The sequence below is a fragment of the Aotus nancymaae genome, unplaced genomic scaffold (genome assembly GCF_030222135.1).
Source record: "Aotus nancymaae isolate 86718 unplaced genomic scaffold, 86718_ANA_hifiasm-v0.15.2.pri h1tg000029l, whole genome shotgun sequence".
NCBI lineage: Eukaryota > Metazoa > Chordata > Mammalia > Primates > Aotidae > Aotus > Aotus nancymaae.
In genome coordinates this window covers 47,925,781-47,952,109 of record NW_026988442.1, presented here as the reverse complement: position 1 = coordinate 47,952,109, position 26,329 = coordinate 47,925,781, and the positions used below count along the sequence as shown (strand labels likewise).

Sequence of the window (26,329 nt, the reverse complement as noted above, 5' to 3'; positions counted from 1 at the left end):
TCAATTGATATCTGAGATGCTATAATCAGCAATCATGAGTAATATTAGTGATCACTGGTTAAGAACAAGATCTTCTGTTCTGTTATTTGTTGATTTATATACAAATACCAGGCACATACTATGTACCAGGTATTATACAGATACTGTTAGAATACAATGACAACCTCATATATAGGACAAAGTCACTTCTATTTTATGGTAAGCCCAAATCAAGAACCCTTTGTGAGTATGGAATAAGTAATTACTACTTATAGGAGAAATCCAAATCACAAGTACTCAAAATTAAAAATACGAAACTTACCCATCCACAAGTCCTTGCTGAATAATCAACCGCTGAGCCTCATCTCTAGAAATTTTGTGGTGAAACCATGGCTGGGACCGGTGAATAGCTAAAGAAATAAGATGGAGATGATCGCAATTTCATTGTATGTCCTTCCCATGTCTATCCATCTACTCAGTGGCAATGACTATGAACAGACATACCCATGTTTGTGGCAGAGCTCTGTGAAGAGGCAGTGGGGCTACCGTGAGAGCCCAGGCGCAAACATCCTTTTTTCTGAGCAAGGAAGGAGAAAACAAATCTCAAGTTTTTAGGTGAAACAAACGGAAGTCATAAGTATTTTGAAGAATGTGAAGCTACTTGTACCCTCCAAGCGAGTCCTTCTTCAACTGCAACTGAAAGGGCTTCAGTGGGATTTTCTATAACTCTGCTTTTCTGGCCTGAGAAGTCCATTGCTACCAGGGAATTCTCTGATATACTTCTCTGGAAAACAAACAAACAAAACAACCACACACACACACACATTTGAGCCATTAAAATATTCTTTGAAAGTTATCTTTCAGGGTTTTTCCGGCAGTACCTTTCCATTCTAGAAGGTGTTACCCACAGTGGCTGGCAGAAAATTTAACGTGAAAATACATATTCAAGATACAATGGTGCTATAAAATATTTTTGCTAAATAAGCTAAATAGTAATTTGTTAAGGTAACTGAAGAGTTGAATAAACAGATTAAAAGCTTTTAAAGTATGTCTTTCTTCTAAAACAAACTTATCTTTTCATATTCTCTTATATAATGGGAAAACTTCCATTTAGAAAGGAATAGCCTTTCCCATGGTTAAAAAGATACATTGTTTCTGAATTCATCTATCCATTAAGCTTTGAGATCCATCAGTCATCAATTATATGTCAAATCCATCTACTTATGAAGCAACTATTTTTTAAGATTCAAGATACACAAAAGCTATAACTAAGATTGACATATATCTCTTTACAAATACTACTCATTTTTAATGAGTTTTATAATGGAGCTATCTAGAATATGTATTTTAAATGTTTATCACATCGACCTTCATCTCACATAGAAAATAAAATTTAGTGAAAGAATAATGCAGAGAACCTCATAATCTTAAAATTTCCGTGGAAAATAACAGTTATTTCCTACTAATTAATAGAAGAGCAAAACTCAAAGTGGAGTTACAATAGTAAACTACTAGTCAGACTGCATCTGGGGACCCCTGGCTTAAAAGCATTTTATCTCTGTCTATGTGGACTCAGCTATACCTGGCTTGGTTGCACAGACTATAGTCAAATGTGGGCTTCTAACAAAACCTTATCCACAAAAGAAAGTTAGGGTTCCTTTATCATTGCATCACATATCCCACTTTATTAGCATTTGCAATTTTTCTCTTCAAACTATGCTGTAGTGGCCTACAATCTTATTATGGTTCATCTACATTTCTGGAGATTTGGAATGCAATATTGCATTTGTTGGAGGAGCCTCTATAACTGACAGTTGCTCTTTCCACACAGATGCTGTCTCTGTAATCTGTATTTTCTGTCACACCTTTGTTTTCCCTTCTCACCCCGTGATCTTCTGTGCAGGGCTGTAGACCAGTCAGATATACCTGTGCTTTGCTGACATTAATGGAAAGCATCTACCTGCCCAAACCACAGAGTAAGTAGCCTCAATCATAATAGCTTTATTTTTGCACTATCTCTCCCTTTACATGCCAAGGTAAGTTCTATAATCTCAACTCCCTGGCAACATAAAAATGCTATTACTTAAGAAAAAAAAAAAACATAATCAGTTGTCCTATTTTTCTCCCTCTAGTATAACAGGCCAGGAAGTAAAACAAGATCCTGTGTTCCCTATTTACTTGACGTGCATAGAAGTCGACACTACAAATAAGGAACGTTTTCATTTGCCACATTAACTAGGTTACGGGAAAACACAGGACTATAGCAAATATTTTCTACTGAATGGCAGGGGGTAGATGAAAAATTAATAGTTTACTATTGGTGGACAAAGAAATGGAGGTAAAGCAGAGTCTGACAAACTCAAAAGGTCATTTTCAGCTCAATTTCTTTCACATAGAAAAGCAATGTTGATAACATTCAGAATTGGTTATATTTCTCCAACACTTGTCCCCTTTTCTAGCTCTTTCTTCTTAGGAGATGAACAGAGAAAACCCTAAAAAATGGGTCCATGATTTTAATGGCATTACTTTCTTTTTTATGAAAAAAAAATAGGCCTGGATATATCCTGGATTATCCAGCCCACACTCTGAGATCACGGCTACTCATTCTTAGTGAGGTTGCACATAAAATGTTTTTCAGGCTGTTTGGCTAGGTGACAGCCAGTATCATCCCATTTGAAGGATCCAGATAAACTTACAGTGTCACCATTCGCAAGAGGGCACAGAATTTCTTCAGATATTATTCTCTCATTTGCTTTATACAGAGCTACAGAACATCAGAAATGTAATGGTTTCTAGGGATTATACAGCCATCACCCTCATTTTACACTGCAGGATACCAGTGACTTGACCAAGTCATACAGGCACCGTATGGTAAAAGCAGTAACAGATATGTCTGGCGTAGGGTTCTTTTGTGTTCCATAGCTTGGGAGATAAAGCGAAGAAATTGCAGTTTAGAATGTCTATTCTCTGGTCAAAAGTGAAGAATAAAAAGAGCTTGAGTAGACTCCCCTTCCCCAACCCTCTGTCCCCTCACTCCAGCCAGGGCAATATTAATAAATACTCCTTTATATGATCCTTTGTTGGCCCTAAAAAGGACCAAATGTATTTGGCTTCCTGAAATGTCTGCTGCTGATTGATTCTCAATTAAAAGGCTAATGGGGTGGCTGTCACATGCTATATATAGCTTAGATGTTCATTGTGGTTTGAGAATATTTTTTTCTCATTTCCCTCCTCAAAATGTATACCTGAAAAAGTAAGGAAAAGAAAAAAAAAGTATTTTTCCTTTAAAAACATAACTAAAGTTTTATATTAAAATGTATACTAAAAACTTATGTGTTAATCGCTGAAAATAGTCCCTGGATGAAAAGCAACAAAGGCTGGCGAGGGGTACTGGCATCTTTTAGGTCCCTGATTCTTCCCAAATGATCTGGAAAAGTGAGATTTTGTACAGACACCAAAGACAACACAACTACTTCCCAAAACTTCTAAGTTTCCTTCACGGAAATTCAGAATATTGGAGATGTAATTCTCACATGCTACTGTGTCTGATTATGAGAACTGCCAAGCAAGACAGGTCCTTATCACACAGGCACCTGCATCCTACACCCCCTATTCCCAACCAAACTCACTCAGGGAGTATCTCTTCCTTTACATGGCTCTGAACAAGGAAGGCCACACTAAACTGTCATCCACATTTTGATCAATGGCAGCATCACTTTCAATGGAAAAAGGCAAGAGAAATACCATACACGTATGCTGACAGTGATGAGACTAGGAAGAACTTTGTTTATAACCATTTTTCCTATGACTAAGAGGACACTAAACAATAATTGCCTCCAAACACTTGGCTGCTATTAACATATTCTTCCTAATAACTTTGGACGCTAAAAGAAATTTGGAGGAGTATAGGAAAGGATTAATATAATAAAAGTAATTATTCTTTTTATAGACACATGGATTGAAAGATAAGGGTAAACTGACAAACTGTAAAAATATTCATCTTAACATGACTGCTTTTACAAAACTTCACTGTGCTCCTTAGTTTCTTATTTTGGATCTTAAGAGTAATATGATACAAAGATGAAAAGTTATTCTTCCATAACTCAAAGTGATGTAACTACAAAATAGCGGTTCTTTTTCTATATAGTCTATCAGACTTCATAATCAACATTATTTCATGCTTCATTCCTAGAATGGAGCATTTCATCTACTACATTACGTGAGGGGTAAATGCACCTTCCCTGGTCACATCCATGAAGAGCATATTTTTAACCTAAGTGAAAATGTAGATTTAAAAAAAATGCACATTAACTGATTTGTAACACATGTGCATACATCTGAATTCCTAATATACTCAATCTTAAGGAGTGCAGCAAAAATAGCAGAACATAAATCTTAAGTTCACAAATACATTTCTTATGTTAATGCACACGAAGTTAAAATTAGATCCTAAAGAAGAAAAAAGATGTGTCTGTGTGTGTCTGCAAATAAATATCCAAGTTACATTTAGTATAAGTCTGAAAAGCAGTGCCAGAGTTAATGTAACACATGACCTATATTTTGGCTTGCAGTTTTTGGGTTTCCTGGAAAGCAGGCTGCTTTTAAAGGGCCTGGAACGTAAAAAATTACTGTTAGAAAGCCAGAATGCAAAAGAGCTCACATGTGTATACTGCAGTTTTTAAAATACCAAATCATTGCCGTCTTTATACTAGACTGTGACAATCCTAGAATCAGTATTAAAATAAAAAAATGAAACGACAATGAAAAGCAATAATTAACAAACATGATCTACAATGCCAAGGAATATGTCCTATAAATTATATTTTTAAGATCTAGTCTTCAAATGTTGTAATGACACAGAAAGACACATAATTCTTTCAAATATTTAAAACCTTAACATATACTATTATGTATTTTATTAAATACATGATACTGAGATGATTTTATCACATAGGTTGCAAGCAAATAAAATCCAAGAATAAAAAATTCAATGTAACATTATACTAGAATGGTGCCAAAGAGTTACTTTACTTAACCAACAGAAAATAATATAAATTATTATAAGATACTGTTATGTAGTGTTATTTAAATTAATGTAATGTTAATGCAAAGTAAAATACAGGCTGAAAAATTTGGTCCTTACCATAGGTGATACACTCTGTGAACTGCAGCCACTTCTACCTTGATATGGATGCATATAATTCTGGTACAGCTGCATGCCATACTGCAGAATAAATAAATAAAACACATTCCCACCACTTTTACTACTCTTACGTTTTATGAAAATCAATACTTTCATCAATTATACAATATAAATGTAAAAAGAATTAAAGCAAACAAGTAAAGCAAACAAAAATTGGAAAGATAAGCTTTTAGTACCCCACAATAATCCATTTAAAAAGACAACTGAAGTCTTTTACTTAGACCTACAACTTAAGGTCCAGCTCACCAGTACAGAGGTCTGGAGCTGACATTTCTACTCAGTATTCTTAGCACCAAATTGTACCACAACTCTCTGGGGTGGTCCACTGCCTCGTGATAAAAAAGTTCACTTGGAAAGGGTGATGTGCTTTCTGGTACAAAGATTCCAAAAACGTCACACACATCCTAAGCAACACTATGCAAAATTTATTATAACTCTCGGATGAATGATTAATGATTTACTTTCCCTCTTTGGTAAATCCATAAGGATGGCCCTATGTTGAAAATTATTGACAATATAGCATCGTCATATAAAAACTCTTATGCCATTGGTTAATTTTTTACTTCAAATTCAGGGAAACCAAAATAGTGGAAAATCAAGCTGATTTCAAATAAAAGGTTTCAAGGTACAGTATAAGTGGTAGAAGATAAGAATTTCACGGTCTTCACTTTAAGGAGGCAGCATCATATGGATTGGGCTGGCAGGACAGAATTGGAAAACAGGTCTGGATTATAACTGGATTATTAGTATAAAAAATAGTAAGAATGCCAACTGCCAAGACCAAACTTGTCCTGGAGGTTTCTACATCTGAATTTGGAAGCTAACCCCTTTAGATTTAAGCCACTTGTTAAAAAAAAAAAAGAAAACAATGGAATAAGCCAGCCCCTTTTCCCCTATATTCTGCAATTCTGTCCATTTCATAGAGCCATCATGAACTTAAATGTCAGGTTCTATATAAAAGAGATTAAACAGACACCATGGAATCAAATCTTACCTAAAGGATAAATTCCATTTAAACATTCCAACAGAGCTGTTTTTCTACTAAAGACTATTTCCTTAAAAGCAATTCTAGCAAAATGGATATATTTGGTAATTAGGCAAAAAAATAAAAAATAAAAATCAAAGGGGGTCTAGAGGAGTCACTGTTTTCAAGATTTTGCTTTTAACATGAATACAAACCCACACTCATTTAAAATTCTCTGTGTTGATTTCTTTATCCAATTATTTCCCAACTTCTAAAAATTATTTCTTAATTTAAGGTTTGATTGACATTAATGGGACCTAATGAAATTTATTTCAAATCAACTCTAAGCCTACAATAGCTTTAAAAAGAAGGCAGAGGAGCTTAATTCCTAGTCAAATTCATTTTGGAGACTACATAATAACCTCAAACCAACACTTTTACAAGAAACACGCTGCTTGGCCACCTTTTATTTATCTACATTGAAAAGCCTACTAATAAATCTGTTATCTTCAAAGATGTATTGTCCCTGGTACCTGCAGTGTGAGGTAGTTGCCTCTGTGCTGCTGGAGGTCTTTAGTAGGCATTTAACTCTGGACAAGGGGTGGGGCGGGGGTCACCTTAACATTTCCCCATCCTACAGAGGGGCAGATAAGGGACCAAAATATGTTAGAGAGGACCTAGCAGAGATCTAATTGAAGGGAAGGAAAAGAGACAGCATGCAACTAGGACATTACATATGAGAAAATCTCCCATTTCCTAATTCTCAGATACTCCACAATTCTGTATGTAATTAGAATTTCTCGAAAGAGAAAAAGAGAGTCTCCATCTGATCCATACGAAGAGTTTACATATATATAAAAAGACATGAAAGTGAAACAAGGGGCCAAATTACTGGTGGAAGGCTGTATCTAACAAGTGGCATGTGATGAAAAAGAGGGCACTCCGGGTTTGTCAAGAAAATATCTTCCTCTTCGTCCCCACTAAGTACAATGATAAACTCTGGAAATAACAAAATAGGCAACAAAAGAAAACAAAGTAGGTGTCTGAGATCCTTCTACCTTCAGGTGAGCCCAGCTGCACACCAGCCAGGTGATTCAACAGGAGAAGCCCTGCTGACAAGAAATTGCCAGCAAAGTCAACCCAGTCCACCATTAGAACGCCACAAACGTGTCTGCGTTGTGAGACCCGGAGCAAGTCCTGGCTTCCTGTGATCTCGATATTTTATAATGTAAAATAGATCGTATCATATCTCTTTCCTGCTTGGGTTCTCATGGGCTCCAGATAAAGGGCCTCACAGATGCCTCCTACCCTCTTCAGCCTCATCTGGAAAAAGCTTTGCCATTATTGAAATGAACAAGGAACATGGATATGGTAGGTAGAATAATGGTCCCCCAAAGATGTCCACATCCTAATCTTCAGAGCCTATGTTAAGCTATATGGCAAAAGGGTATTAAGGTTGTCAATCAGCTGATTGTGAGGTGGGGTGATGATCCTGGATTACCCATGTGGGCCCAGTGTAATCACAAGCGGGAGGAGAGACAGAAGAGGCAGAACCAAGGAGACGGCGGTGTGAGAAATACTTGGTGCGTCAGTGTTGGCTTTGAAGATGTTGAAAGGGCCCCAAGGCAAGAAGTCTGGATGGATCTTAAAGGCTGCCAAAAATACGAGGTAACTGGATTCTCCTCTAGAGCCTTCAGTAAGAAATGCAGCTCTGCTAACACCTTGATTTAATCCAGTAGGATTCATTTCAGGCTTCTGAACTAAAGAACAATAAATTTAAATGTTGTTTTAAGTCACAACCCTGGTGATAATTTGTTACAGCAGTCATAGGAAACCAACACAATTAAGCATCTTTGAACTGGAAAACTGTGACTTGAAAGATGCCTTAAGAACAGTAAGATGAGAAAAAAATAGTGAGAAGGGGACATTCTTTCAAAAACTAAGCATCATGGAAATGAAAGGATTAAAGAAAGTTGTTAGTATATTTCACCCATTTTTAGATGTGCATTTCAAAATTTAATATCTATAAACTCAACTGCATCCTATTCTCTGTAACATCTTATATTCACTATGGACCTAGTGATTTGTCATTGCCTGAAACCTTTGGTGGGATGAAGAAATCATCAGCATCAAACTTTCCAGAAGCAGTATCAGTAGCTAGAATCCCAGCTCCATGCCACATCCTGTGGAAAATACAAGTATCTGTGACTGTGAGATGAAAATGATTCAGAAAAGCCAGTGTTAGAATATGAAGAAGTTTTAAAGATACTTCAACTAATGTATTCTACTTATATATTTTATTTTACATTTATGTGTGTATATACTTAATGCATATATGTGTATGTGTAAAATAGGTTTATGGCTGCATGTATATATGTGTGTGTGCAAACAAAAGTGATTAAATTATAAATATATAGGTTTAAATAAACCTAATTATTTGAATAAATAAAACAAAAACTGTAAGTGATATGAAAGTATCATGTCATCATTTTATTGGCATCATTTTTTTTTCTTTCTAGCTCTAATAAAAATAAGAATGTATCCTGGTAAAAACCAAGGGCTTCTTAGATTAAGTGAAATGCTGATTAAAGGAAGTGGGCTTACCACCTGTTTCTGGGTTGGGTGTCAAACTTTAAGCCCAAGGTAGAAGGGATGAAGATGGGTTAACAAGGGTGAAGAATATCCCCTTTACAGCCTAACCTGATCCAGGCTTGGAAAACAGAGAAAACCAAAAACCTCAAGATATTTTCTCTACCATAACTTTTGATGGAGTAGAGCCTCCAAAGAGTACCAGCCTTTTTATCTGTAAAATTGGAGGGCTAGACAAAGTTAGTAGTTCTTATTCAGACAGACACATGGGACTCTAAATCAGAATCCCTAAGGATGGGTCGGGAACCACATGCAAATAGGGAAAGCTTTTCAGGCGATTTTAACAGCAGAATATTTGAGAAACAAACAAACCTCTCATAAAGAAGTAAATACGGTGGCTATCTGCCAAAACAGCAAAAGAATGTAAATTTCACAGTTAAACAAAAAGCGTCATTTAAATCATCTTTTTAAAACTTCTTCCAAAATCACTTTATAACTGCTAGAATGACCATTATTAATAAGAACAAGAGCAAAAAAAAGTAAAATAACAAGTATTGACAAGTATATGAAGAAACTGGAACTCTCATGCATTACTGATAGAAGTGGAAAATGGTTCAGTCACTGGGGAAAACATTTTGGCAATATCTCAAAAAATTAAATATAGAATTACCATATAATAAGCAATTTCGTTACTACATGTATTCCCCAAAAATTGAAAACCTGTACTCAAACAAATACCTATACACATATTCATATCAGCACTATTCATAATAGTCAGAGGTAGAAACAACCTAAATGTACATCAATGAAAAAATGGAAAAAGTGTTTATCCAACATACAGATATAGAGAGATATACAATGGAATAGTACACAGCCATAAAAAGGAATAAAGAGCTAATACATGCTTCAATGTTGGTGAACCACAAAACATTATGCTAAGCAAAAGTCAGAAGGAAAAGGTCACATACTATATGATTCTATTTATATGAAATATCTACAATATGTAAATCCACGCAGACAGAGGCAAATTGGTGATTGCTAGGGCCTGGGAGTAACTGCTTAATGGGTGTGGAGTTTGCTTTTGAGGTGATTAAAATGCTTTGGAACTGAATGCACTAAATGCCACTGAATTATTTACATTAACAATAGTTTGATTAATTATATGTTTTGTGAATTTTACCTCAGTTAAGAAATTACAAGAATACAAAATAAAACTTTCTTCTAAACCTGCTACGACAATAATTCTGATTATGACTATTCTGTCCTTCTTTACTCTGATCTCTCTTAAGTAGGATGCTAGGAAAATGATCACAGAGAGCAGAAGAGGTAAAAATGGCAAAGGCAGAAGAAAAAAAGCACACCTAGAAAATACGCAAACTGCAAATATATTGAAAAATTTACTGCATTCCCTTCTTCAGGGTAAATGAAATGGGGGAACCTAAAGACTTCACAGTGCCCCAACTGTTCTGATTTTCATTTCTAACTATATCAAAAAGCTAGTTTTAGTCACACATTGTTAATAAACTAAATCTTCCTGTGGTAAGAAAAGGAATATATATATGATACACATATAATACGCATAATCAACATATTGGCAAATTACATTAGTGCCTAGGCATAAATTCTAAAGAGTATCTTAGAATATGTTAATGTTTTTATTTTAAATCAAAATTTTAATAATAACAATAAATTATGTATTTTGTTGGCTTCAGCAGCAGTGATACTAATATGGATAGGCACATTTGGATTGTATCTTTCCAACAACAACAAACATTTTTGAATTTCTTCCCTAATTGTATCTACCAAACCAGTATCTTTAAAAAGAAATCATTGATAATTGTTATAAATATGAATTTTAAGTTTTGCTCAATTTACTGGCAAATCATTTTCAAAAATAAATGTGTGTTCTATACATTCTGGAAGAAATCAGTTCTGCTTTTATTTCCTATGTGGATCTACTTTTACAATATTGTTACTTATTACAAAATTGTTCAGCAGCAACAAATTATGCTTACGGAAGTTGTCACTTCTACTTAGCACAAGCGTAGTTGTTTAAAAAATGTATCCAAGTAAAATTGTGTAATAATTTGAGTAATTCTTATTAAACTAGAAAGCAATTTATATAACACAAACAGAACACAAAACAGTTACATTAAACATCTCAAGGGTGGGCACATCTTAAAATACAATTTACCTTGGATCACGGGCAATGTTTTAAGAATGCAGACTAAGTCATGTATAGGAGACATTTCATTCAGTTATACTGGCTATGTGATACCTTCACAAAAATAAAAATCAGAACATTTCTAGAAGTGGAATACCTACTCCACACACAAAAGAGAAATGTATTAGGTTATTCCACTCTACTCTGAAAATGTTTATCATTTAGAATGTTAAAAACACACACATTTGGTGGTTATTTTTCTTTTTTCTCATGTAGCCACTCAGTGAGACTTCATGTCCTGAAATACTGATATTTTCTAACTTTTATGGTACTCACAGCATTTAATAGAAATTCATGCCTCCGGCGAGATTACCTTAAGCAATCTAATCGCGGTCACCCAGCACGTCCTACTCTGCTCTTCTTCTGCACAGAGCATTTTCAGGTCTCGGGGCCCTCCCGCTTTGTTAGGCTAGAAGGCCACAGCACATTGTTTATCGTTAATGCATATCTTGAAGGTAACACCTGTTGAAATAAAAGCCACTAAAATTCTCTTATATATAAGAGAAACCTGTCTCTTTTCAAAAGAAATTAAAAGAAACTCAAGCTTACCTAAAAGGCTGAGGCTTGCTTTATTCATCTATCAAAATATTAAGCCTGTACCTTAAAGCAGAATCCATAGTTAGTCGGTGCTCCACGTTTTCTTTTGCCTGCCGGTGACACATAAATATCACTATTGCCAAATTCGGTGAAAAACTGCAAATGCCGCGGTTCCTTAAAAAAAGTATTGAAATGGATACATATTTTTGCATTATCTTTTTTGTCTGTTTTTATTATATAATTTATACCTCGAGCAAAAACTTATGCTTAACAGAATTTCAGCATGATGCCACAAAAATAAAAGAAGAAAAACAAATATAAGTTACTATATCTTTAACCAGGAGCTGCATACAATTTTATTTAATTTGGGAAATGACAATTTTGTCTATAATTTAACTTCCAATAATAAAGATAAATTCCTGTTTTAAATCTCCGTTTCTCTTTAACCACCATTTCAAGGAATCTTAGAGAGAAAAAAATGTTAGCAAAGATTGGCTTTGGGAAATGTGTTGCTTATCTAGGTTTCAAATAATGGTAGCTCAACAAAAGGGAGAAGGTTGGATTGAGCTTCCGTAGCAGTTAGAGAAGAAGAAAAAGAACAAGACAATGATTCCTGCTTCATTCACACACAATATCCCCACATTTGTGTACAGCACAACACACCACAGGAAGCAGCAACTGCAGGAATCTCTAACTTTATGAAAAGAAAGAAAGCAAGCCTGTACAGATAGAGGAGTTCAGGGAAATTAGCTGGCAGCAGAATGTTTCTGATTTTCAAGGCAAAGTGGAATCATGAACAGCTATTTCTTCTCTGGGAGATCCATGAGATTTAAAACTGGTCATGGGAAATCAGTAGGTCATATTATTTTGGGATAGGTTAATAACATGGAGAAGTGCTTAATTCTGAGGTTGAATGTATAATCAAAACTGACCAAAACGCATTTGTTCTCTAAAACCTTGCTGCTAGTAGTGTGGTCTCAGACCAGCAGCATCAGTATCACCTGGGAGCTTGTTAGAAATGCAAACTTTCAGGGCTCATCCCAGACCTACTGAATCAATATCTACATTTTAACAAGATCCCAGGTGATTCATAAGCACTAAAATTTGAGAAGCAGTGCTAAAAAAAAAACAATAAAAAATATTAAAAACACCCCACAGAAGAAGATAAAGCAAAACAGGCAACCCTATTCAAATCCAAAAACCAAAAGCCTTTCATTGTCACTTACTGGTGTTATTCCACCGCTGATAACCGGTAGAGCAAGAGTCTCTCTGTATATCACTGTTCTTAAGCCTTTTTTTTTTCTATTTGTTCATTTTTTTTTATTGCATTTTAGGTTTTGGGGTACATGTGAAGAACATGCAAGATTGTTGCATAGGTGCATATGTGGCAGTGTGATTTGCTGCCTTCCTCCCCTTCACCTATATGTGGCATTTCTCCCCATGTTATCTCTCCCCAACTCCCCACCCCCCGCTGTCCCTCCCCTATTTCCCCCCAACAGACCCCAGTGTGTAGTGCTCCCCTCCCTGTGTCCATGTGTTCTCATTGTTCAACACCCGCCTATGAGTGAGAACATGTGGTGTTTTATTTTGTGTTCTTGTGTCAGTTTGCTGAGAATGATGGTTTTCAGGTTCATCCATGTACCTACAAAGGACACGAACTCATCGTTTTTGATGGCTGCATAATATTCCATGGTGTATATGTGCCACATTTTCCCTGTCCAGTCTATCATCGATGGGCATTTGGGTTGGTTCCAGGTCTTTGCTATTGTAAATAGTGCTGCAATGAACATTCGTGTGCATGTGTCCTTATATTTATAATCCTTTGGATATATACCCAGTAATGGGATTGCTGGGTCAAATGGAATGTCTATTTCTAGGTCCTTGAGGAATCGCCACGCTGTCTTCCACAATGGTTGAACTAATTTACACTCCCACCCACAGTGTAAAAGTGTTCCTGTTTCTCCACATCCTCTCCAGCATCTGTTGTCTCCAGATTTTTTAATGATCTTAAGCCTTTTAATCTAATAAATGACTGTAGTTTCTAACGAGAATAAGACAGAAAATTGTTTTAAAAAGACCCAGCATAGGACTCTTGGAACAAGGTAGGAGGAAGGAGAAAGGTACACATATTGCCATGCCTTTTAAAATCTTATTCCTTGATAGAAACGAATTTGTGGGTAAAAATGTTTGATTTCTATGAAGATAAAATAAAACCATCCCTGTCTACTGATGCTGTAGAACTCAGTATAGTTCAGTTCAAATGAGAGTAAAAGGTAGCTTGAGTAACACTGGAAGAAGAAGCATGATGAGTTTTTTCTCTTGATTGATTTTTGTTCCACTACTGCAGACATGCTAAGGCTTATGGCACTATAAGGCTATGAAGCTGTATTGGCACAGTTAGCAAAATGTAAGTATGTGTACATTTGTACATCTCCCTGTGTGTATGGGCATGGGGAGGTGGAGAGAAGGGTACTTAGAGATTTCTCTGTAAATATATTCATGACCACATATCTTTAAGGTTTGCAGAAGTGGTTAACTAATTTTAGAACTAAAACCAATCAAGACCACCTCTAGAAAAGGTTAGGAAATGGTTTCTTTAATAGGTAGAATTGCCATATAAGACATTAGGAGGGACAGACCAAGACACCTGTACAGAGACTCTACCTATCATCCCCCCAGCAAGAACACTGAATGTAATATCTACACCAAAAAAAGCACCTTCCTAAGGTTTTAGAGGTTTCAGAGGAGAGCCCACTACCAGGAAGAGTGAGTCTCAGACCTGGTGCATTCACCACAAGATAACTTAAGTCCTTAGACCTTAAATGAACATCAGCAGTCCCTGGCAGTTCTCCCTGGGAGCCTTCATGTCACTGAAATCGGCAGACATAGGTAGGAAAGACAGTCTTAAACTGTCAGCATCTCCCCTCCCCTGTTCCTCAGCAGGAGAGAGAATCTGTGCACTTGGGAGGGGGAGAGCACAGTAACTGTGAGACTTTGCATTGAACTCAGAGCTGCCCTCACAGTACAAAGCAAAACCAGACTGAACTCAGCTGACACCTACCCACAGAGGGAGGATTTAGACCAGCCCTAACCGGAGGAGAACTGCCCATCCCAGCAGTTGGAATTCGAGTCTAGTAAGCCTCCCAACTGCAGACTAAACTGCTCTGGGGCCCTAAATAGACATGAAAGGCATTCTAGGCTGCAAGGACTGCAACTCCTAGCCAAGTCCTAGTGATGAGCTAGGCTTGGAAGCAACACACTTGGAGGGCACATTAGCTAATGAGACAACAGCTGGGGTGGCTAAAGGAGTGCTTGCACCACCCTTCCCACAATCCCAAGCAGCACAGCTCATGGCTCCAAAAAGAGATCCTTTCCTTCCATTTGAGGAGAGGAGAGGGGAAAGGGTAAAGAAGATTCTGTCTTACGTCTTGGATACCAGCTTAACCACAGTAGGACAGGGCACCTGTCAGAGTTGTGAGGCCCCCTGTTGAGGGACATTAAATTTACCCTGCTCCCATGATTCCCTTGTAGAAGATACTTTTAGTTTGTAGTTAGTGGTAGGCAGGTAACAGCTGCCTACTTGGTATATTCTTGAGTTATGTGTATACGTAGAATGCCTGTGTATTACTGACAGCCACCTGTCAAAGAGTAAACAAATACATGGATGAAAATCTGCTCGGGGCCTTCAGTCCTGGAGAGCTGTAAGCCCTACAGGCTCTCAGACTGTTGGTCCCCAGATAGATCCACTCTGTTGCACTATCTGGGTGTCTGCCTCTCAAAACCTTCAGCCCACCTGAGTGGGAGTCTCCCAACTGAGCTGGTTCTCAGTAGCCCCCATTCAGAAAGTAGCCCCCAGATAACATCGTTAGACACATCCTGAGCCAGAAGGGAACCCACTGCCTTGAAGGGAAAAAACTAGTCCTGGCAGAATTTATCACCTGCTGACTAAGAGACCTTGGGCCCTGAATAACCAGCAGTGATACACAGGCAGTATGCCATGGGACTTGGATGAGACCCTAAGATATGCTGGCTTCAGGTGAAACCCAGCACATTTCCAGTTGTAGTGACTATGGTGAAAGATTCCTTCTGCTTGAGAAAAACACAGGAGATTTTGCCTTGTATGTTCGATTCCAGCTTGGCCACAGAAGGGTAGAGCACCACGATGGTTCTAAGGGGTCCCCAGTTCTGGGTCTTGGCTCTTGGGTGACATTTCCAGACCTGCTCTGGGTCAGAGGGGAGCCAACTACCATGAAGGGTGAGTCCCAGACCTGATGCATTCACCACAAGATGACTGAAAAGCCCTTGGGCCTTAGATGAACATCAGTAGTCCCTGGCAGTACTCCCTGGAGACTTGTAGTAATAGTGGCCATGGGGTGAGGCTCCTCTGCCAGTGGAAAGTCGGGGGAAGAGTGGGAAGGACTGCGTCTCATGGTCTGAGTGCCAGCTAAGCCACAGTAGAATGGAACAATAGATAGATTTCCAAGTGTTTTTTTGTTTTGGTTTGGTTTTTTTGTTTTTTTGTTTTTTTTAGATGGAGATTTGCTCTTGTTGTCCAGACTGGAGTGCAATGATATCCTGGCTCACTGCAACCTCTGCCTCCCAGGTTCAAGTGATTCTCTTGCCTAAGCCTCCTAAGTGACTGGGATTATAGGCTTGCACCACCACATCTAGCTAATCTTTGTATTTTTAGTGGAAAAAGGGGATTCACCATGCTGGCCAGGCTGGTCTCAAACTATTGACCTCAGGTGATCCCCATGCGTCAGCCTCCCAAATTGCTAGGATTACAGTTATGAGCCACCACACCTGGTCAGTTTCCATGGTTTTTGACTATAGTCTCTGGCTTTCAGATGGCATCCCTAGACCAACCCAGGGACTGGGAGATCTTGCTGCCCTGAGGGAAGGACACAAGCCTGGCAGGATTCACTACATGCTGACTGTAGAACCCAGGGCCTTGAGCAAACATAGATGGTAGCCAGCTGGTGGTTACAACAGGCCTTGGGTGAGACCCAGTGCTGTTCTGGCTTTGGGTCTGACCTAATGCAGTCCCAGTGGGTGGTGGCCACAGGGGTGCTTGTGTTATCTCAGCCCTAGCTCCAGGCATCTCAGCACAAAGCGAGACTCCATTTGTTTGGGAGAGAGTAAAGGAAGAGAACAAGTGTCTCTGCTATGTAATCCAGGGAATTCTTCCGGATGTTAACCAAAATCACTAAAGTGATACCTCTACAGATCTGTAAGAACCACAGTTAGTACACTTGGGCTGCCTCCCAATACATATATGGCTTAGATCACAACACTCAAGACTTTTTGAATACCTGGAAAGACATCCCAAGAATGTACAAATAGTCCCAGACTGAGGAGACTATAATAAATATCTAACTCTTTTTTTTCCTCTCTTTTTTTTTCTTTTCTGTTGTTGTTGAGACAGAGTCTTGCTCTGTCGCCTGGCTGGAGCGCAGTGGTGCAATCTCGGCTCACTGCAACCTCCGCCTCCCGGGTTCAAGCGATTCTTCCGCCTCAGCCTCGCGAGTAGCTGAGACCACAGGTGCGTGCCACCACACCCGGCTAATTTTTCTTTGTATTTTTAGTAGAGACAGGGTTTCACCATGTTGGCCAGGATGGTCTCGATCTCTTGACCTTGTGATCCGCCCACTTCGGCCTCCCAAAGTGCTGGGATTACAGGCGTGAGCCACTGCGCCTAGCCAAATATCTAACTCTTAAATGCCCAGACACCAGCTACCAACCATAAGCATTAGGACCATTCAAGAAAACATGACCTCACCAAAAGACTAAATAAGGCACCAGGAAACAATCCAGGAGAAGCCAATCCAGAGACATGTGATCTTGCAGACAGAGAATTCAAAATAGCTGTTTTGAGGAAACTCAAAGAAATTCAAGATAACACAAAGAAGGAATTCAGAATGCTATCAAATAAATTTAACAATAAGACTGAAAAAATGAATCAAGCACAAATTCTGGAGTTGAAAAATGCAACTGACATATTGAAGAATGCATTGGAGTCACTTAGCAACAGAATTGATCAAGCTGAAGAAATAGTGAGCTTAAAGACAGGCTATTTGAAAATACACAGTCAAGGCCAGGCAAGGTGGTTCATGCCTGTAATCCCAGCACTTTGGGAGGCCAAGGTGGGTGGATCACAAGGTCAGGAGTTCGAGAACAGCCTAGTCAACATGGTGAAATCCCATCTCTATTAAAGATACAAAAAATTAGCCCATCATGGTGGTATGTGCCTGTAATCCCAGCTACTCAGGAGGCTGAGGCAGGAGACTCGCTTGAACCCAGGAGGTGGAGGTTGCAGTGAGCCGAGATTGCAACATTGCACTCCAGCCTGGGCAACAGGTTGAGATTCTGTCTCAAAAAAAAAAAAAAGAAAAAGAAAAGAAAAGAAAAGAAAAGAAAAGAAAATAGTCAAGAGGACACAAAAGAAAAAGAAAAACAATGAAGCATGCCTACAAGATCTAGAAAATAGCCTTATAAGGGAAAATCTAAGAGCTGTTATCTTTAAAGAAGGGGTACTATCCAGATGGGCCCAAAATCCAATGACAAGTGTTGTTATAAGAGACACACAGAGAGAAAAGGAGATCATGTGAATACAAAGTCAGAGACTGGAATTAATCAAGCCATGGGACGTCTGAAGTCATAACTAACCAAGACAGAAAATCCTAACAAAAATTTAACAGATCAAATAACAAGAATGGAAAAGAAGTAGTCAAATAAATAATGGATGTACATTTCTAGTATGAAAAAAGATGAGTTTGCAGATTGATCCAAAGGGATAATAACAGAGAGCGTCCCAAACCTAGAGAGAGTTATCAATATCCAAGAACAAAAAGGTTATAAACATCAAGTAGATTCAAACTAAAGAGGACAACCTCAAGACGTATAATAATCAGACTTCTAAAGGACAAGGATTTAAAAAAGGATCCTAAGACAGTAAGAGGGAAAAAAACAATGACATACGATGGAGTTCCACTATACATGACAGACTTTTCAGCAGAAACTTTATAGCCCAAGGCAGAGTGGCATAACATATTTAAAGTGCTGAAGGAAAACACTTTTACCCTAGAATGGTATATCCAGAGGAAATATGCTTCAAACATGAAGGAGAAATGAAGATATTCCAAGACAAGCAAAAACTAAGGGATTTCATGAACACCAGGCCTGTCCTATGAGAAATGCTAAAGGGAATACTTCAATCAGAAAGAAAAGGATGTTAATAAGCAATAAGAAATCATCTGAAGACACAAAACCCACTAGTCATAGTAAGTACACTTAAAATACAGAAGGTTATAACACTGTAATGTGGTGTGTAAACTTATCTTAAGCAGAAAGACTAAAAGACGAGTCAGGCATGGTTGCTCACAGGTATAATCCCATCACTCTGTGAAGCTGAGGCAGGAGGATTGCTGAGCCGAGGCATCTAAGAAGTCATTTAGATGCTTCATCCACAACAAAACATATCCCGAACTAAGATCACTATTTGTCTTCTAAGAGAATTATCTTCTAGCAAATTTTCTATTCCTGTTTATTTTTATTTTTTTATTTCTTACTCTTCTTTTATCTTTAAGAACATTTTAACTGCTTCCTCTTCTTTGATATCAATCAGCCACCCAAATCTGGCCTTTTGCCATTTAATCTGTGGCCATTCCTTCATTCTCCCCTCCACTGCTTGTTCTAGGTTAGACTCCATCACTTCCACCTGGATTAATGAAATGATCATCTAGTTAGCATCTGTGCCTATAACCAATTCTCTTTCTGTCTCTCTCCACTTCTCTCTCTCTTTCCCTCCCACTCCTCCCTCTCTGCCTCCTTTGCCTTTTCCCTTCAATCTCTTTTTCTGTTTTTCAGTCTCTCTCTCCTTGATCTTTTAAACTCACTGTGACAAAACTAATCTCAAGATACTCTTTTGGTCATTTCACTCCCTTGTTCAAACTTTTCAATGGCTTTCTATAGTGGGTTGAATAGTATCCCCCCAAAAGATATGCCCATGCCCTAATGCCAGGAAATTGTAAATGTAACCTTAATTCAGAAAAATGGTCACTGAAGAATACTTGAGATGAGATTATTCTAGATTATCCAGGTGGGCCCAAAATCCAATGACAAGTGTTATAAGAGACACACAGAGAGAAAGGGAGAAGACCATGTGAATACAAAGGCAGAGACTGGAATTAATCAAGCCATGGGACATCTGAAGTCGTAACTAGCCAAGACAGAAAATCCTAACAAAAATTTAAAAGATCAAATAACAAGAATGGAAAAGAAGTAGTCAAATAAATAATGGATGTACGTTTCTAGTATGAAAGAAAGCTGACTTTGCAGATTGAATATGCATGCTGAGAAGCAAGATTTAGCAGACTATATTTCAACACACTGAGAAATATGGCAGGGAAATTACTAAACACCAATGTTTATAAGAATGTTTGAAAAATTGCTAGAGAGCAATGACAGTTTAACCCATAAAGGAGCAATGGTGCTGTCATTGACAACTATAGATGTATGAAAATAGAATCACAATAACCTCCCATAAAAAATCTCAAAAGAGTTTTTACTTGAAAGACATCAGTGCATTGCATAAAATGTCAACACTTACATGCCAAAGACTATATAACATAATGGACACAGATTAGACACAGAAACCAGGCAGCAGAATGCACATGCATGTTTTAAGTGATAATGTACGTGCATATGGACTTCTGCACATATATATCTATGTAACTGTTACATAGGTAAATATGTAAGCATGTAGATAAATCTATCTATTCATCCCTGATGACAACATCATAACTTCCTCTAGTAATTTACAAGGTAGGTAAGGAGACAAAATAACACCATAGAAAATAACTAAAGACCAGTAAAGGAATAGGAGGTGGGACTAACTTGCAGCTCCCACTCTGACTGGCAGAACAACGTGAGGAGATTCGCATCGTGAACTTTTGCAGGAACATACACAGAAAGCTGAGATAACCCACAGACCCTCTGAAGGAAGTGGATTGCTGCTGCAGGGCCCCTAGAAGACAGCCAAAAAACTGTGAGTACCCAAAGTGTGAAAGGGGGATTGTCCACCCCTGAACACACACCCTCACTGGGGAACCTGAAGGTCCAGATCACAGGAGAAAGATTTGACATTACCTAGAGCAGAGGCAAATTTAGAGTTGAGCGAAATACAGGGGTAGAAAAAGCAGCAGGAAAGACCTGTGGGCACTCTCGGTCCCCAGGGAAGCCTTTTCTGACTGTCTCACAGGGGTCCTTGGGGACAGTTGCCAGAGGAACTTAGAAAAGACCACAGAGAAGGAAACTTCTAGCTGAACTTTGTAACAATTTCAACCGACTCAGAGTTTCCTAGACAGAACCTGGGAATAGGGGTGAATCAGAAGTGCAGACACAGTACAGAAGCTGCAGCAGGCATGGGGGTGCAAACCTGAAAGCCCTGCTTGCTTTCTTAACTGGGAGGCTGGTAGCCTGGGACAAGTTCTTAGCCCTGTTCACCTGCTGCCTGGAAATGACGGTCAGTACTGATGGTCAGGCATGGTGGGAGCAAGAATGAACTTTAGGGCTGCATGGGAGCTGGGTGAGGCCTGTAAGTGCCAGCTTTCCACCACTATCCTGGTGACCTGCATGATGCAGCAGAGGCAGTCATAATCCCTCCTGGGAACATAACTCCATTGGCCTGAGAACTACACTTCCACACCCCACAGTGGCCACAGCAAGTTCTGCCCAAGGAGAGTCTGAGCTCAGACATGCCTAACCCTGCCCCACCTGATGGTCTTTCTCTACCTGCCCTGGTATGCAAAGACAAAGGACATAATCTTTTGGGAGCTCAAGGGCCCCAATCCACCACCTGATCCTCCCTGTACTACTGCAGTTGATGTGCTCTTGACAGCGCCAACTCCTGGCTGGAGGTCAACCAACACAAAACTAGCACAACACACAAAACTACAATTAAGGACTCTCACAGAGGCCACTTCACTCCCCTGCCATCTTCACTGGAGCAGGTGCTGGTATTCATGACTGAGAGACCTGAAGATGGCTCATATCACAGGACTCTCTGAAGACACCCTTTAGTACCAGCCCAGGGCATAGTAGCTCCACTGGGTGGCTAGATCCAAAAGAGAAATAATCACTGCAGTTTGGCTTTCAGGAAGCCACATCCCTAGGGGAAGAAGGAGAGCACCACATTAAGGTAGCACCTCGTGGGACAAAAGAATCTGAACAGCAACCCTTTAGCCCCAAATCTTCCTTCTGACATAGTATACACAAATGAGAAGGAACCAGAAAAACAATACTGGTAATATGAAAAAACAAGGTTATCTTATACCCCTAAAAGATCACAATAGCTCACCAGAAATGGATCTAAACCAAGAAGAAATCTCCTGAGAGAAAAAGAATTTAGAAGATTGATTATTAAGCTCATCAAGAAGGCATCAGAGAAAGGTGAAGTCCAACTTAATAAGAAAGAGAGAGAGAAAAAAAAAGAAAGAAAGAGAGAGAGAAAGAAGGGAAGGAAAAACATGATACAAGATATGAAAGGAAAAATCTTCAGTGAAATAGCATGAATAAAAAACAATCACAACTTCTGAAAATAAGGAACACACTTAGAGAAATGCAAAAAGCTCTGGAAAGTCTCAACAATAGAATCAAACTAATAAAAGAAAGAATTTCAGGGCTCAAAGTCAACTCTTTCAACTTAATCCAACAAAGAAAAAAGAATTTAAGAGATTAACAAAGCCTCCAAGAAGTTTGAGATTACATTACATGACCAAACCTAAGAACTGGTGTTCCCTAGGGGAAAAAAAAAGAAATCTAAAAGTATGGAAAATATATTTGAGGGAATAATGAAAGAAAATTTCCCTGGCCTTGCTAGAGATCTAGACGTCCAAATACAAGAAGCTCAAAGAACACCCGGGAAATTCATTGCAAAACTATCATCACCTAGGTAAGTAGTCACCAGCTTATCCAAAGTCAAGTCAAAGGAAAAAATTTTAAGAGCTATGAGGCAAAAGCATCAGGTAACCTATAAGAGAAAACCTACCAGATTAACAGCAGATTTCCCAGCAGAAACACTATAGGCTAGAAGGGATTGGGGCCCTATCTTTAGTTTCCTTAAGCAAAATAATTATCAGCCAAAAATTTTGTATCCAGTGAAGCTATGCTTCATAAATGAAGGAAAGATGTAGCCTTTTTCAGACAAACAAATGCTGAAAAAATTCGTTACTACCAAGCCAGCACTACAAGAGCTGCTAAAAGGAGCTATAAATCTTGAAACAAATCCTCAAAATAGACCAAAATAGAACCTCTTTAAAGAATAAATCTTAGCATTTGGGGAGGCTGATGTGGGTGGATCACTTGAGGGCAGGATTTCAATATCAACTTGGCTAACATGGTGAAACACTGACTCTACTAAGTATATATAAATTAGCCTGGCATGGTGGTGCTTGCCTGTAATCTCAGCTACTCAGGAGACTAAGGTAGAAGAATCACTTGAACCTGGGAGGTGGAGGTTGTATGAGCCAAGATGGTGCCCCTGCACTCCAGCCTGGGTGAGAGAGCAAGACTCCATCTGTATTGTCTGTTTTCATGCTGCTAATAAAGACATACCTAGGACTGGGCAACTTACAAAAGAAAAAGTGTTTAATGGACTCATAGTTCCTAATAGCTGGGGAGGACTCACAATCACAGCAGAAGGTGAAAGGCATGTCTCACATGGCAGTAGACAAGAGAACTTGTGCAGGGAAATTCCCCTTTATAAAACCATCAGATCTTGTGAGACTTATCCAATATCACAAGAATAGCATGAGAATGATCTGCCCCCATGATTCAATTATCTCCCACTAGGTTTCACACACAGCATGTGGAAATTATGACACTACAATTTAAGATGAGATTTGGGTGAGGACACAGCCAAACCATATCACCATTAAAAAAAAAAAAAGAATAAATCTCACAGCTCACAGGACCTATAAAACAAAAACACAATGAAAAAAGAAACAAGGTATTCAGGCAACAAATAGCACAATGAATAGAATAGTACTTCAGTATCTCACATCTCAATACTAACATTGACTGTAAATGGCCTAAATGTTCCACATAAAAGATAAAGAATGGAAGAATAAATAAGAATTCACCAACCAAGTATCTGTTGTCTTCAAGAGACTCCCGTAACAGTAACACATAAGGACTCACATAAACTTAAGGTAAAGGGGTGGAAAAAACATTCAGTGCAAACGGACACCAAAAGAGAGCAGGAATAGCTATTCTTATATCAGACAAAACAGACTTTAAAGCAACAGCAGTTAAAAAAGACAAAGAGGGACATTACATGATAATAAAGGGAATTGTCCAGTAGGAAAATATCACAATCCTAAATATATATGCACTAATCCTGGAGCTTCCAAATTTGTAAAACAATTCTGCTAGACATAAAGAAATGAGATAGACAACAACACAATACTAGTGGGGATTTTAATATTCCATTAACAGCACTAGACAGGTCATTAAGACAGAAGGTCAACAAAGGAACAATGGATTTAAACCATATCTTAAAACAAATCGACTTAACAGATATTTACAGAACATTCTAACCAACAACTGCAGAATATACATTCTATTCATCAGCACATGGAACATTCTCCAAGATAAGACCATACGACAGGCCACAAAACAAGTCTCAATAAATTTTTAAAAAACTGAAATTATTTCAAGTACCCTCTCAGAACACAGTGTAATAAAACTGTAAGTCAACTCCAAAAGGAAACCTCAAAATCATGCAAATACATGGAAATATTAGGTCAACAATGAAATCAAGATGGAAATTTAAAAAAATTATTTGAACTGAACAATAATAGTGACACAACCTATCGATACATCTGGGATACAGCAAAGGCAATGCTAAGAGGAAAGTTCATAGCCTTAAGTGCCTACATCAAAAAGTCTAAAATAGCACAAATAAGCAATCTAAGGTCACACCTTAAGGAACTAGAGAAACAAGAACAAGCCAAACCCAAACTCAGCAGGAGAAAAGTAATAACAAAATCAGAGCAGAATTAAATGAAATTGAAACAAACAATACAAAAATAAATGAAACAAAAAGCTGGTTCTTTGTAAAGATAAATAAAATTGACCATTAATCCAGATTAACCAATAAAAGAAGCAAGAGGATCCAAATAAGCTCAATTAAAAATGAAACAGAAAATATTACAACCAATACCAGAGAAATATAAAATATCATTCAAGGTTACTATGAACACCTTTATGCACATAAACGATAAAACCTAGAGAAGATTTATAAATTTCTGGAAAGATACAACCCTCCTAGATTAAAGCAGGAAGACACAGAAACTCTGAACAAGTCAATAACAAGCAGTAAGTTTGAAATGATAATAAAAGAAATTACCAACAATTACCAATTACCAAAAGTCCAGGACCAGACGGATTCGCACCTAAATTCTGTCAGGCATTCAAAGAAGAATTGGTACCAATCCTGTTGACGTTATTCCATAAGACAGAGAAAGAGGTAATCATCCCTAAATCATTCTATGAAGCCAGTATCACCCTAATACCAAAACCAGGGAAGGACATAACAAGAAAAGAAAACTACAGACCGATATCCCTAAAGAACATAGATGCAAAACTCCTTAACAAATACTAGCTAACCAAATCCAACAGCATACTGAAAAGATAATCCACCATGATCAAGTGGGTTTTATATCAGAGACGGAGGGATAATTTAATATAGGCAAGTCAATAAATGTGATACACCACATAGACAGAATTAAAAACAAACTCACATGATCATCTCAATAGATCCAGAAAAAGCATTAGGCAAAATCCAGTAACCTTTATGATTAAAAACTTCAACAATGGTGGGGCACTGTGGCTCATACCTATAATCCTGGCACTTTGGGAGACTGAGGTGGGTAGAACACGAGGTCAGGAGATCAAGACCATCCTGGCCAACATGGTGAAACCCCATCTCTACTAAAAAATCAGCTGGGCATGGCGGCGCATACCTGTAGTCCCCGCTACTCAGGAGGCTGAGGCAGGGGAATCGCTTGAACCCAGGAGTCAGAGATTGCAGTGAGCCGAGATCATGCCACTGCACTCCAGCCTGGTCACAGAGCAAAACTCCATCTCAAAAAAGAAAAAAAAAAAAACCTCAGCAAAATCAGCACAGAAAGGACATATCTTAAAGTAATAAAAGCCATCTATGACAAATCCACAGCCAACATTATACTGAATGGTGAAAGGTTGAAAGCATCCCCCGCAAGAACTGAAACAAGACAAGATGCTCATTCTCACCAGTTCTATTCAACATAGTACTGGAAGTCCTAGCCAGAGCAATCAGACAAGACAAAGAAATAAAGCACATCTAAACTAGTAAAGAGAAAGTCAAACTGTTATTATTTACTGATGATATAATCATATACCTAGAAAACCCTAATGATTCCCCCAAAAAACTCTTAGAACTGATAAATGAATTAAGAAAAGTTTCAGGATACAAAATTAATATACACAAATCAGTTGATTTGTTATACACAAACAGTGACCAAGCAGAGAATCAAATCAAGAACTCAACCCCTTTTGTAATAGCTGTAAAATAAAATAAAATACTTAGGAATATACCTGAACAAGGAGGTGAAAGAAGTCTACAAAAAAAAATTACAAAACACTGCTGAATGAAATCATAGATGACACAAACAAATGGAAACACATCCCATGCTCATGGATGGGTAGAATCAATATTGTGAAAATGACCATACTGCCAAAAGCAATCTATAAATTCAATGCAATTCTCATCAAAATACCATCATCATTCTTC

The 26,329-nt window shown here is 38.2% G+C and overlaps 1 protein-coding gene across 2 annotated transcripts in view; it reads right to left on the bottom strand.

The window, feature by feature from the left end:
* GRB14 (growth factor receptor bound protein 14) overlaps positions 1-26,329 on the bottom strand; it is a 129,373-nt gene that overhangs the window by 3,873 nt on the left and 99,171 nt on the right. For both annotated transcript variants that reach the window (XM_064382664.1, XM_064382666.1), the window contains 6 exons: positions 11,560-11,670; positions 11,273-11,368; positions 5,123-5,203; positions 647-763; positions 484-556; positions 302-389 (listed from right to left, as the gene is read on the bottom strand). In XM_064382664.1, coding sequence (XP_064238734.1) covers positions 302-389; positions 484-556; positions 647-763; positions 5,123-5,203; positions 11,273-11,368; positions 11,560-11,670 — 566 coding nt within the window. The remainder of the gene's footprint in view (positions 1-301; positions 390-483; positions 557-646; positions 764-5,122; positions 5,204-11,272; positions 11,369-11,559; positions 11,671-26,329) is intronic.